Here is a 14,800-nt window from a genome sequence, read left to right as displayed (position 1 = left end):
GGTGTAACATGGGGCCACATTGAAAAACCTTTCCAGGGCCGCATTTGTGTCGCCTCACCCATGACCTCAATCCTACACTGCCTTCTTTGTGTGGCATTAAAGACGCCGTCCAGTACCATAGATGAAAGGGTTTCCAAAGTTTTCCAGAGTCTAGGGCTCACAAGACTCCCTGACCGTGAACCTACTGTTATGGCTAGATGGCGTTGGGCTTGCCTTAGGGCTCACGAGACTCTCTGACCATGAAACTACCGTTATGGCCAGTTGCGGTGAGCTTGCCTTAGGGCTCACAAGACTCCCTGACCATTAACCTATTGTTATGGACAGTTGCGGTTGAGCTTACCTTAGGGCTCACGAGACTCCGTGATTGTGAACCTACTGTTATGGCCAGTTGCTGTTGAGCTTGCCTTAGGGCTCACGAGACTCCCTGACCATGAACCTACCGTTATAGCCAGTTGCTGTTGAGCTTGCTTTAGGGCTCGCGAGACTCCCTGACCATGAACCTACCGTTATAGCCAGTTGCTGTTGAGCTTGCTTTAGGGCTCACGAGACTCTCTGACCATGAAACTACCGTTATGGACAGTTGCGGTGAGCTTGCCTTAGGGCTCGCGAGACTCCCTGACCATGAACCTACCGTTATAGCCAGTTGCTGTTGAGCTTGCTTTAGGGCTCGCGAGACTCCCTGACCATGAACCTACCGTTATAGCCAGTTGCTGTTGAGCTTGCCTTAGGGCTCACAAGACTCCCTGACCATTAACCTACTGTTATGGACAGTTGTTGTTGAGCTTGCCTTAGGGCTCACGAGACTCCCTGACCATGAACCTACTGTTATGGCCAGTTGCTGTTGAGCTTGCCTTAGGGATCACGAGACTCTCTGACCATGAATCTACCATTATGGACAGTTGTGGTTGAGCTTGCTTTAGGGATCACGAGACTCTCTGACCATGAATCTACCATTATGGACAGTTGTGGTTGAGCTTGCCTTAGGACTCACAAGACTCCCTGACCATGAACATACCGTATTACCAGTTGCTGTTGAGCTTGCCTTAGGGATCACGAGACTCGGTGACCATGAACCTAATGTTATGGACAGTTCCGTTGAGCTTGCCTTAGGGCTCACGAGACTCCCTGACCATGAACCTACCGTTATGGCCAGTTGCTGTTGAGCTTGCCTTAGGGCTCACGAGACTCCCTGACCATGAACCTACCGTTATGGACAGTTCCGTTGAGCTTGCCTTAGGGCTCACGAGACTCCGTGACCATGAACCTCCTGTTGTCGCCAGTTGCCATTGAGCTTGCCTTATAATTGGACGGCAAATACGATCTTCTACAATCTGTGGAGCCAAGCCCAGGCGGACACAGAAAATGATGCAGCTCATTAGGTGTGTGTCCGGTTTTGGAACATCAGGTTATCAGATAATCATGAAGAATATCTGAGCTCCACTGCGTTAAATGAATTAGAAGTCCTTTCATTTCTAATCTTTAAATTACTACTATCTGTCTTCCAGTCATTAGACGTCTTGCAGTCTCAGAATCTTAAAGCAAAGCAATAGTGCCTTGTTGGTTCGCTGTTATGTTATGATATGATATGATATCTTTAACGCGCCTATAGACAAGTTTTCAAGGCGTCATTCAGATCACGCAAGTGCATGGGAAGGGGAGGAGGAAAGTGCAGTACATGGGATACTAAGATAGATAGCGTAAAAGTACGGCCAACAGGTGGCTAAGTGCAAGGGTAAGTGCAGACATCAGGTGTCAAGTGCTGGGGTACAGTGTTATGGTTTGCTAGTCGTAGGGCCGTTGTTACCAGTGCTGGAAATTGACAATATTTACTGTGGGAACTCCCCCCACCCATTCGCGTGGTGGGGCGGATTGTTGGTAGCGTTGGTTGGACTGAGGGATGGATCTAGATGTCGATTAATGTGGGTGCCCTGAATATAGGATGCTGGCTACTTTGCATAAAATCAAAGTGCATTTTGGAGAGCAGTTTTCAACTGTTCCATTGTTTGAATTTGGGATGTCCTGGTGTGCATGCAGTTGATGAAGTCACAGATCGCTGCACGCATTGACACTTCAAATGCACAACGTTCCGGAGACGCACTGCAGTTAGGGGCAGAGAGCTTCATCAACCTGCGGGAGGGGTTTGGGTCGGCATAAAATGGCTACATCTTGATCCGGCCCGGCGCACTAGGCGCCGCGGATGTGATGGCATGGCCATTGCAGAGGGATTCATGATATTGATGGATTATGGGCCTGGCTGCAAATTGTACTGTAAGTGTGTCACCGCCACCAACTTCAAGGTTGGTTGTCCTGTTGGGTTTTGCCCAGCTGTACCTCAAAGTCTGACCAACATTGCAGAAATAAATTAACTAATCGGGTCCATGGACCCAACAAACATTGAACAAATAAATTAATAAACCGGACCGTGGCGGAGCACTGTTACTGTCTCTGGTGCCCCGTGGAAGGGGGCACCAGAGGCAGTTACAGGCCCGGTGTAATTTTTTTTATGTGTACAATGTTTGTCGGGTCCATGGACCTGAGTAATTTATTTATTTATGGTCCATGGCGGAGGACTGTTACTCCAGGGGGCACCAGAGGCAGTTACAAGACACGGCCTGGTTTATTTGTTTATTTGTTAAATGTTTGTCGGGTCCACGGACCCGACAAACATTGAAAACATAAATAAATAAACCGGCCCGGTGTATTTTTGTTGCATGTTTGTTTGCATGTGTGAGGTAACGAGTGCTCAGAGTATGGGATGTCCTGTGAGTGCGCTGCTTTCCCTATTTTGCCAACCTCTGAAGCCTGAAAGCAGATGCATGCATGCTTGACATGCGGCCAACTTTGCACGAGACCGTCAGAGGAACTTAAGTGGACTGCTGTTAAATCTTAGTTACCAGTTTAATGATATCCAATAGCGAATAATTGCTCATTTTACTATAGCCAATATGATAGCCCATTGGGTTGAGCACTCACTGCTGCAATGTGTGTGTGATCTGCATGTTCGAATCACAGCAAGGCCTTTCATCCTTCTTAGGTTGATAAATGAGTACCAACACAGGTTGGGTGATATTGTATGCATATTTGTTATATAAAAAAGAGCTTTCGTGTAAGTGCTATACAATAACATATTATCATTTGGCCTTGGACGTCTGTTTGCATTCACAGTAATGTGACAATATGGATCTATAAACACAGATATTAATGCTACATATGGTGATCCATACTTGTATGAAATGTGTTCAATGATTGCCGGGTCCGTGGACCCGAGTAATTTATTTCTGGGCCGTGGCGGAGGACTGTTACTGCCCCTGGTGCCGGCCAGCAGAACAATGATACATTGCCATTGATATTTTGGGGGGGGGCCTTCATCCATGACACTTTTGTTAGCCATTTCATAATGAAACGTATCTCGCATGTTTGAAGGGGAACCCAATAGCTCTACGGTAGAGCATGGGTCAACCAGCAAAAACATGCAGGGTTCAAGCCACCTCTAAGGCGTGTGAAACACAATTGGCATATTGAGTTACATGTCAATATTTTATTTTAGTTCTGTCTTTTCTTACCAAAAACCTCAGCAGAAGCAATGATACTTTGCCATTGATATTTTGGGTGAGGACCTATAGAGGACCAGTCACCTATGGTAGCAGACACACAGGCTGCAATGGATCTAGTTGCAGCTCAGTAATTGTGCCCCCTGCTCCTCATGCACCCCCATAGTTGGTAAATCTAGTAGTGTCATCAGGAATCAAATTTAGGAGGGGCACAGAGGGGGCCAAAGTCAAAAGTAGGGGACATGGTACGCTGGGGACACTTAGATACAGAATATTTACTTGCCAACACTGGTCAAAACTATTATCTGCATAGTGAAGTACCAAATCACCAGTGCCATGGAAGTGGCTCGAAGTGGAATTGATATATACTTTGGGAAAGAAGCATTGTGAAAGAAATTGCGCCTCCCCACTTATATGTATGTATTGGGCACACTGCACAGGCAGCATCAATCATTAACAAGGAAGTAATGAATGTGTATTACAGAGAGAAGCTGCCATATGTATTGGGCACACTGCACATGCTCAGGCAGCATCAATCATGCTTTGTAAAGGACAATGTTGGCCTAAATTGGGAACAGCCAGCATAGACATGTTGCTACAGAGGCATATTTGGGGAACAACCAGCATGCCAATGTGTTACATCAGTGACAGTGCTGTCTTACACTGTGGACACATTGATCATTAAAATGTGTTGTGTTCTACAATGTTCTTGTCTGCTGTTGGTGACATGGAATGTACATGTTCACCTTTAGAACTGATTGTAAACTTATGGCTTTTTGGCCACTTTTCCTGCTGCAAAATGCACCGTTTCAGCCCCATATTTGAAAATTTGAAAAATAATCTTGGGGGGTCCCCCCCAAAACCTCCCTAGATCGTTATAGCTCCTTCGCTACGCTCGGTCACCCACACTATTTCAGAAAAATATCAACACATGCACACTGGAAGAAATCACAAGAAACTAAAATTTGATCACTGCCCTGACACCAAAAGCTACTTTTGGGACTGCATGGCTATCACTGTCTGTGATGCTATTGTGTCAAAGGTCACACACCATCGAGTTTCAATATACTGCTTTGGGTGAGGGTGTTGACTTTTGGCTCGCCGGCCCACCGGGTGACAAAAAGTTAATGCTTCGGCCCCACATTCAAAAAGGTTGGACAAGCCTGTTCTATATAGTAGATAGCTCAGCAGGTTCAGCACTTGCTGCTGCGATCTGTGTGTGATCTGGACTCACAGGTTCTCACAGGTTCAAATCAACTCAGCCTTTCATCCTTCTGAGGTCGATAAATGAGTGATATTGTATGTAAATATGTTCAGTGAGCACTATATAAATAACATAACATGATGTGTTCTAATTCCAGATAGTAGCAGGTGGAGACAAGGACCTTTGAATATAATATGCCTCCTCTAGGCCCTCCACCCTCAAGTCACTGCAATCACTTAAGCCTGACACCTTTAAGATCTGCTTGTGACAATAGTGAAGGAGTGGTATTCTACATTTCTCCGATTTTTTATATACCACCTAATTACAGAGTATTCTGGGCTATTTCCCAAATGCAGTACTGTCTATATTTCCTATGCAGTAAATAGTCCTTGCAATCCCAAACTGATACAAAGCAGGAATGTGGGCGGTTATGCCTGGCACAAGGTTTGCATAGAGGGCTTGAACACCGTAACCACACCACGTTTCAGCTGCCACATCCCAGAACACACAGTCCTCGGGGGATTCCGAAGAGTTACCAATCCCAGAATCTCCTGAGTTTTTTTTACCCCATACCAGTTTTAGGAAAGGGTTTGCAACCACTGCAGAGAAGGAATAAATCAAGGTGACATTCATTGATAATAAACCGTTTTCTTGCTTTCAGTTATCACGTTTGTCTCTTCTGGCCCAGGGAAGGCTCGAACCCCCAACCCAGCTATTCACCGCCGGCTGCATTTACTGATTGCACCATGGGAGTGGAGAAGAAACACTCCTTGCAAAGACTCTAATATCAAGCAAAGCAAAAGCTCCTTTGTTTTTAACATGCTTAGTGTCACAGGCGAATCTGCAGTTTATATGGAAGTAGAGATCCTACCCAGTGGGGCTGGTGGAGGGGTTGTGTGGGGGAACTGGTGTAGAGCGGGGGTTGAATGGGATGTTGGCGCTAGTCCTACTTTTATGTTTAGGGCCTGTCCTGTTTTTTATATTTTCAACATCTGGTCGCCCTACTATTTGACTTGGGGCTAAACAGCGAAATAATCTGAGAGGTGCTCCCAATGATGCAAAACATATTGAATCAAAAATGCTTATTTCACAAAACATTTGTTTTCTGCCTTCAATATTATGAGGTGCATGCGAGTGAAATCTGTGTGCAGGTGTTGTCTGTGTACCCACTTTAAAGAGCAGGTACTGTATCTGTTTAGTTATGTTGAAATGCATATAATGGAGTTATGTATTCAGTTATGTGCCTAGAATGGATTCTGGGCAAAAACGGGTTAATAAAATATTGTTTTTCTGTCCCAAAATATTCGATACGCGGCGTAGATTTACTTTTAAAACCTATAAACAGGAACATTTTTCCAACTAAATAAATAAAAAAATGCAAACTAAAATAACTGGAAAAAGCAGACACATAGAAGGTTGCCCCAGCACCAACCTAAGTATATGATATGATATGTCAATTATAACACTCTTGTACATAAGTGTTTCTAGGCACGACAAGACAAGGAGGGGAAGACAGAGGGAGGACAAGACAAACGATCTTACTAGGACTTGGGTCATTCAGATCGTGCAAGTGCGAGAACGGGGAAAGGGAGGGGGAAAGTGCAAGGCAGAGAGGGGAGGGGAAAAAAGGGCAGTAATGCTCAGCGTGGGTGCTGCCAGGCCAGCGCAGTTCTGGGTAGTGCAAGGAGAACAAGGGACTGTAGGGTTACAGTTACAGCCCCTAAGTTTGTAGTAGGCCCGGAGGCAGTGCCAGAGTGACTGATCAAGAAAGAGCCTGGTACCCACTGATACTCTGAGGGAAGCCAAGCAATCAGTTAGTACAGCAGACAGATAGCTCACGTAGGTCAGCAGGGGAGGGAGAGAGAGAAAGCAGAGGAGAAGAGGGATGTTTTGAGCTGCTTCCGGAACTTCAGGTGATCCGGCTGAAGTTTGAGAGGGGCAGGGAGGCCATTCCAGAGGAAGGCACCTGCAGAGGAGAGAGATATACCCCCCACTCTCTGCCAGGAGAAGCCTCTAACCCTTAAAGAGTTGGAGGTAGCTGATCGAAGGGCTCGAGAGGGAAGGTATTTTGGAAGAGAGCATTGGCCCCGGACCCAGAAAGCCTTGTGGACGATGCAGAGGGTGCCGAACTTGACCCTTGCAGCCACCGGGAGCGAGTGGAGAGATTTCAGAGCTGGAGAGATATTGTCCCTGGGCTTGAGGCCAAGGATAAGTCTTGCAGTCCTGTTCTGGATTTGTTGCAGAGGGCGGAGAGTAGAGGAAGGCAGACTGAGAAAGAGGCTGTTGCAGTAGTCCAGCCTAGAGAGAACTAGGGCTCTGAAGACAGTGAGCTTCTGGGGGAAAGTGAGAAAGGGAAGAGGCACTTTGAGGAGGTGCAGCTGGTAGTGGGACTTCTTGGCGATATCTGAGATGAGAGGAGAGAAAGAGATAGTGGAGTCGAAGATGACACCAAGTTTTTTGCCTCGTAGGAAGGCAAAGGAAGAGGGCCCAAGGAGGGACGCCCGAGTGAGAGAGGGAAATCAGGGGCCGTGGTCCCAATGAGCAGGATCTCCATTTTACAGGCATTAAGGCAGAGATTGTTGGAGGTGCAGCAATCCTGAAACATGGATAGACAGTCAGGAATATGTGAGAGAGGAAAGGAGGCTAAGGGGAGCCTGAAGGAAAGCTGTATGTCATCCGCATAACACTGACAGAGATCAGGTGGGCCAAAGGGGCCAAGAAGAGGTTGAAAAAGCAGGGTGAGAGGATAGGGCCCTGGGGAACGCCACAGATGGAGAGAGGTGGCAGAGAGAAAGGGACCACATTGGACCTGGGAGGGGCGGTGGCAGAGGAAGGAGGTCAGCCACTCCAGGGCCTGATCCATGATGCCCAGGTTCTCGCAGAGTTGATTGATCAGGATGGCATGGTTGACCGTGTCAAAAGCAGTGGAAAGATCAAGGATGATGAGGACAGAAGGAATGCTGGAATCAAGGTTAGAGAGCAGATCTTCACGGGTGTTCACAGGGGTGTTGCTAGATCTGGGAAAGATCCAGGGCTATACTAATTTTGGGACTGGGGGCTAGCTAGCCTTTTTGGTTGTAACCCCTAAGCTTCTATCCGGGGCTACAACCAAAAGACCTGGGGATTTTGGTTAAAGTCCCCTAAACACCCCTCCCCCCACCCCCTAGCAATGCCTCTGGGTGTTCAAGAGAGCAGTTTCAGTGCCTCTGGCAGCTCTGAAGCCAGACTGATGGTCATGGAGACAACCAACAGATTCAGTGTGGAGAGTAAGCTGGGAGATGGCCTGCTTTTCCAAGAGTTTGCCCAGGAGAGTGTTGATGGAGATTGGGCGATAGTTTGCCGGGCAGGTAGAATCGGCAGATGGCTCCTTGAGGAGGGGGTGCACAAGGGAGTGCGTAAGGGAGGGGGGAAGGCTCCAGTGGTGAAAGAGTGATTGCAGAAATCGGTCAAGGCTGGAGCGAGGGTGTCAATAGGGTCCTTGATGGTTCTGAAGGGGCAAGGGAGCACCTGTTTGGATGACACTTTTATAGATTGGGCTTGTCTAGAAACCTTGTCAGGTGTTGTCAGAAGAAGGAGGAGAAAGGAGGATCCCTATGGATCACTTTTACGACCTATAAACAGGAAAATGTTTCGACAAAATAAATAATAAAAATATCTTCAGACAAAAAAACAGGAAAATACAGACATGCAGAAGCGTGCCCCGGCACCAACCCAAGTATAGCTCCATGGATATTATGGGAGTGATGCCAGCAAAGCAGTGCCACAAGAAGGAGCTCTCATATACTCTGCCTGATCTGAAGGAACTACGGTTAAACATGCAATGCACCTTTTTAATTTGCATGAATTACTAGGTGCAAAGAAGTATGGATTACAATGAGATCTGCGTTTTACTCCCATCGTCAAATAAATGGGAGTAAATTACTACTCGTTCAAAATCTTATCTTCATCCCTGATTGTGGCTCATTGTGACATATTTCCACTCATTATGAGATATATTACAGAAACTTTGCACCAGTGCAATTTTGCACGGCAATAACACTAGGACGAAAATGTCTCTAGTGCAAAAGAGGCCTTCTGTGAATGCATTTCAGCACTAGGGCAAACTGTGTCCTATGGAGTGGCATTTCTGCAACCGATGCTGATTCTGTGCAGAGTTGCGCTTGCACCGCTGCAAATTTTCTGTAACACGGCTCTATTCGCGTTTCAAGGGACTTTACATGCATTCTTAGAAACAGGCAACATGTTCAAGAGACATATAAAGGCAATGTTTAAGCACCCCCTCAGGTACTAAGTAGTTTAGGAATAAAGCACTTTCCCTTACCTCATTCCAGACAGGATTCAAATTGTTCTTAATCACCTTGGTCCTCTTTTTCACACCTGAAAAGGAGCGAGGGGGAAAGGAGCGTTAATGAATTACTGTAACACAAATGACTGGTGTCTGCAGAGGTAATCAGGGCGTTTTGCATGTTAGTCTTTCTTCTTTTTCCTTGACCCTGCCAAGCGTGTGGCAGTGATGCTAGTCTGCCTCTTTAGTTTTGGCTGCATGAAGGTACAGACGCCATTTACCAAGTGTTGTCAGGTATATGCATGGTCCAGGGCTGAGGTGGTTGGCTGGGTTTAATTCTTCACTCCACACATTCCATTCTGTGTGTGTGCTTCTGCATGAAAAGCGGTGAGTGCATTTCAAAAGAATGCACAGAGCACTGAACGCTATTGAGTTCAGGCTCCGGAAATGGGGGGAGAGGAGGGTGTACCTTTACAGTATAAAGTGTGATGGCGCGCTTCAACCAGGAAGGAACTTATTTACTTCCAAATGCCTCGGCTAGTGATGTGATTAACTGAGCATGTCATGACTAACGCTGCCATGGTAACGATTTATGGAGGTTTTGGGGCGTACGTGAGCTTTTTATGGCTGTAGCAATACATCATTTGAAGTGAGTACATTGTAAAACATGGTGTGGATATGATGACAATATCTGTTGCATGGTGAAGGCCTATACAATGACTTATAATTATAACAGTTTTTTTTTTATTATGTGCTTAATACCGAATAGGTTTTTAAGCGCAGACCAGGGAATCGAACCTGTGTTGTTCTGCATTGTCGTGCTTCCAAGATGACACAGGATTTGAACATGTGTTGTTCTGCAGTGTCTTGCTTCCAAGATGCCACGGAGCTATACAACCCGTGTCAAAAAGCTATACTACCCGTGACTGTACAAAAAACAAAACTATTGGCTTTGTCAAGGCTTGCATTCATGTGTCCTGGTCTACAGCCACTTATGTTAGTACTTAGCTTACCTGTATTACAGAAGCATAGCTCTCAAGTTTCCTGTGGCCATGCGTGAGAAGGCCACGCAGAGCTTTTTTTTCCATTCTGATTCTGGGACGTGTAGATTTTTCTTTCACACTTGAACATTTAGGGAAACTACAATTCCCAGAATTCCAAACGAAAACCGGACTGGTTGGCCTTCTCGCGCATGACCAGAGGAAACTTGAGAGCTCTGCATAAGCGGGAAAATACTCTGTGCTCCCATTCAAGAAACATGCAAGTACCAACTCCCTCCGAGTACTGGCAACAGCTGTGTTAACTTTACTCAAGCAATGAATGCTGAATGATTCTTGACATTGCAATGAAACATTTATTTTAATGAAGGGTAATATTATGATATAAAATCTTACAACCAGAAATTTTCCTTTTCGTAAACATAGATGCTTAATTATAACTGCACTATGTTGTTTTTACTGTAGCGAAATATATTTATTTATTTATTTTGGATTTATAAAGTGCGCTACAGCCCAGAGGCATCTAGGCGCTGTTGCATGAGATTGTCTTAGTTACAATTAAGAAGGGTTGGTTCAGGGTTACATTGAACATGTAGCCCAACAATAGGAGTTTCTTAGGTCACATGCACAGGTGTATTTTCAAAAATTCATATTAACATTTATTACAAACATGTACGTTAACAGTTTAAAATATGTTGAAAGAACATTGAAACAGTAATTACATTCTGATATGGGACGTAGGATATACAACTATATTTTTCAATGTATTGTTTATATAAACAATATATCGCAAACTTGTAGGTATTGTTTTCATTTTCACTACAAACATAGACTTACACTACCCTGTAGTTTTAGGAAAAAATGTGCAGATTTTTCTGTGGAAAGCGCAATAGTTCAAGGTGTTAGTGCTAGCAATGTATGATCGGATAATGAAGTGCGCAATAGTTCAAGGTATTAGTGCTAGTAATGCATGATCGGATAATGAAGAGCGCAATAGTTTAAGGTATTAGTGCTAGCAATGTATGATCGGATAATGAGGAGCACAATAGTTCAAGGTATCAGTGCTAGCAATGTATGATCGGATAATGAAGAGCACAATATTTCAAGTTATTCGTGCTAGCAAAGTATGATCGGATTATGAGGAGCGCAATAGTTCAAGGTATTAGTGCTAGCAATGTATGATCGGAAAATAAAGAGCGCAATAGTTCAAGGTATCAGTGCTAGCAATGTATGATCGGATAATGAAGAGCACAATATTTAAAGTTATTCGTGCTAGCAATGTATGATCGGATTATGAGGAGCGCAATAGTTCAAGGTATTAGTGCTAGCAATGTATGATCGGAAAATAAAGAGCGCACTAGTTCAAGGTATTAGTGCTAGCAATGTATGATCGGATAATGAGGAGCACAATAGTTCAAGGTGTTAGTGCTAGCAATGCATGATCGGATAATGATGAGCACAATAGTTCAAGGTATTAGTGCTAGCAATGTATGATCGGATAATGAGGAGCGCAATAGTTTATGGTATTAGTGCTAGCAATGTATGATTGGATAATGAAGAGCGCCATAGTTTAAGGTATCAGTGCTAGCAATGTATGATCGGATAATGAAGAGCGCAATAGTTCAATGTATTAATGCTAGCAATGCATGATCGGAAAATAAAGAGCGCAATAGTTCAAGGTATTAGTGCTAGCAATGTATGATCGGATAATGAGGAGCACAATAGTTCAAGGTGTTAGTGCTAGCAATGTATGATCGGATAATGAAGAGCGCAATAGTTCAATGTATAAATGCTAGCAATGCATGATCGGAAAATAAAGAGCGCAATAGTTCAAGGTATTAGTGCTAGCAATGTATGATCGGATAATGAGGAGCACAATAGTTCAAGGTGTTAGTGCTAGCAATGTATGATCGGATAATGAGGAGCACAATAGTTCAAGGTATTAGTGCTAGCAATGTATGATCGGATAATGAAGAGCGCAATAGTTCAATGTATTAATGCTAGCAATATATGATGGGATAATGTAGTCAAATATCTTGCTTTGAAGGTGGATATAAAAATGAGTGCCTTGAAAATCCCTCTGGCGATTACACGCGCGCATTCAGAGCTACTATTTAAAAGAACTAAACAAGTGGATGACCCTTAAAAACAAAAATGCACCATGGATGTCTAATGAAATTCAATGATTCCTGAGGGATTTTTCCAGGGTTAGGAAGGAGACACTGCGTGTGAATAGAACGGAGCAGTTGCAATGATCCAGTTTGGTAAACCTAGCCAGGTCTGTGGCTCAGAGGACTAATGCTTGTGTTTGACCTTGTGGTCTCAGGTTTGAATCCCAGCGGGTCCGCTCAACCTTTCATCTTTCCAACGTTAATAAAATGAGTAGCGTAGCTTTAAGTTGGGTAACAATAAACATCTGTTATTAATGCCATGAGACCCCCTTAGGGGTGAACATGCGCTTTAAAAATACACTTGTTATGTGGTGTTTGGTGTCTACACAGGGGCATGATATGGGCTTGGCTACCAATGAAGAAGTGACCCCTAATTTTAAATGGGGATTCATTCCCTTTGCAACAGACCGAGTTGCACCCAAAAGAAAATTGGAAAATTGTTTAATACGAGGCTGACAGTGACCCGCCGGTGCTGCCGGGTTGCCTTGTATCTTGTAACACTGATTCCTCCTCCTAATATCCCAGTACCACTGGGATGTCACAAGTGGCAGCGGAACAGTAAATCCCCATTCCCATGGAGCCCATAGTTACTGACGGTGCTAGTGCTTCAGTCAGAGACATGCCAGTAGAGTCCTGATTTCCCAGCAGGTCAGGCCTGCCGGGGATCCGTGCCCCTACCGGCATTCTCGTAGTAAGGCGGTTTTGGAATGAGTGCCGGTACGTTGCTACCGTCACCCTTATTTCCGGACCGCCGTACTTGGAATGAGGGCCAATGTGTTGCAAAACAGAGCCTTTCAAAGTCTATTTCTTCAGTAACACTGGTCAGAACTACAAGCTGCACAGTGAAGTAACTAATCAGATTGGCCCCCACTGGCATGTTGGGCCTGCACTTCCGGAATTGACCTATTTCCCTATAGGCCAGTCCAAGCCTGCACACAGTGGAAGGTGAGAGGAGGATTTTGCAGCTGTTAATTGGGGGTAGAGGAGAGGGGGGTGGACTTAAGTGGCAATCCTGGTGACTAAAATGTATATCATCTCTCCATTGAAATTAACATAAATGTTGTGGTTAGCCGGTACAGAGATGAGAGACGGGGGGATTTTGTTAGGCATATGTAGGGGTGAAATGATGACCTTGTGAGATGAAAAAACAGCTCACGACAAAACATACACTGCGTACCATACCGGTACCACCTTGGAGAAAAGGGGTATTACTACCCCATTCCAAGGTTGGCGGGGCGATAATTTTCCCACTTTCTCCATGGCCCTTCCCCATTCCCATTTTTGCCCCATACGGCATAATGGGAATGGGGAAGGAGCTAATTACGGTACCGCAAATTGCGCTACCGTAATTAGCACCAAGATCCCTTTGCGGGACTCAACTTTAACGGCTGGTCTACACCAGGCGTTAAAGTCGGGTCCCGCAAAGGGACCTCGTAGTAAGGCGTTAAGGGTTAACGATCACCGGTACACTTACCAGTGACCGTTAACCCTTACCGCCTTCCGTTTAATGAGGCCCTTTGTCCTTTAAAGCTTCCTCATTGTACCTCTGCAGCCCACTTTCAGTGTGCGTGGGCATCCTTGGAAAAGGCTCGCCCATCCCTATTGACACAGGGAAACTTAGATCTGTGTGTGGGTACCATAACCTGTTTCCAATTCCTGGTGCATGCCAGGGACTCTGGTGAAATGCTTCACCAGGAGACTGAAGTGCAGGGAAACGGTATCATGCCATCACTGCGCCTCCCATTACTGTGCACACGAATTTAGCTGCATATATATTTGAGGCGTGGATAAAATTAATTAATAATAAATATGGGGTTATGGGATTGTGGGAGGTCTCCCCCTGCATGTATATGCAGTGAAATGCAGTAAAAAGACGATGCACAGTGATCACACAGATCCAACCGAAACAAGCATTGGCAAATTCAATAGTTTTGTACAGGCATCGTACAGGCATTTGTCAGCCAGTCTCTATTTATCAATTATTGGAATCGTGTATTCTTATACTTGCAGAGGTAGTGTGAACCTTTAGTGAAAGATAAAATAAAATAAACCTTTGCAGCTAGATTACACTCACGCCCTGCTGTCCGGTTCTTCCGGGAGTTCCATGAAGTGTGAATCCTTACGAGACACACCACGTTGCCTGTATGTGGAGACTCAAAGAAGTACTTACAGTGATCTCCGTTGCCCTCAGGGTGTACATGACAAACGTTGGCAACGAGTGGCCACGCCCAATCGGCCAAAACTAATTAAAAAAATTCACAATCCAAAGCAGTGACACAATTACAAAACCTCCAAAAACTGTTGTTTATTCCTTGTCATATTGCCACCAGTTTCCCCTTGATAAAACCTGACACAGTTCCCTGAATTTTCACTTTTTGTTCTAAGGGCATTTATTCGGTTCCATTTGTTAAAATCGTGGCAAAAATTGCTGTTTACACAATTGCAGCAGAAAGGCTGTGGTTTTGCTGTCGTTATCCATGCAATGGATGCGGGGGAAACCCCCGCAGCCACCAGACCCATTATACCATTTAAGTGGAGCAGCCCCGCAATCCATGCTCCCCTTAAACGTCATAATGGGTACACCTTTACCG

The 14,800-nt window shown here is 45.0% G+C and overlaps 1 protein-coding gene across 9 annotated transcripts in view; it reads right to left on the bottom strand.

The window, feature by feature from the left end:
* The window catches only part of DYSF (dysferlin), a 1,254,081-nt gene that overhangs the window by 1,055,175 nt on the left and 184,106 nt on the right, over window positions 1-14,800 (bottom strand). For all 9 annotated transcript variants that reach the window (XM_069632290.1, XM_069632293.1, XM_069632296.1 and 6 more), the window contains exon 2: window positions 9,077-9,132. In XM_069632290.1, the coding sequence (XP_069488391.1) occupies window positions 9,077-9,132 (56 nt within the window). The remainder of the gene's footprint in view (window positions 1-9,076; window positions 9,133-14,800) is intronic.

Source organism: Ambystoma mexicanum, chromosome 6q (genome assembly GCF_040938575.1).
Source record: "Ambystoma mexicanum isolate Mex_15411 chromosome 6q, UKY_AmexF1_1, whole genome shotgun sequence".
NCBI lineage: Eukaryota > Metazoa > Chordata > Amphibia > Caudata > Ambystomatidae > Ambystoma > Ambystoma mexicanum.
The sequence above is the reverse complement of the archived record's forward strand: the minus strand, read 5'-3'. Positions and strand labels throughout refer to the sequence as shown.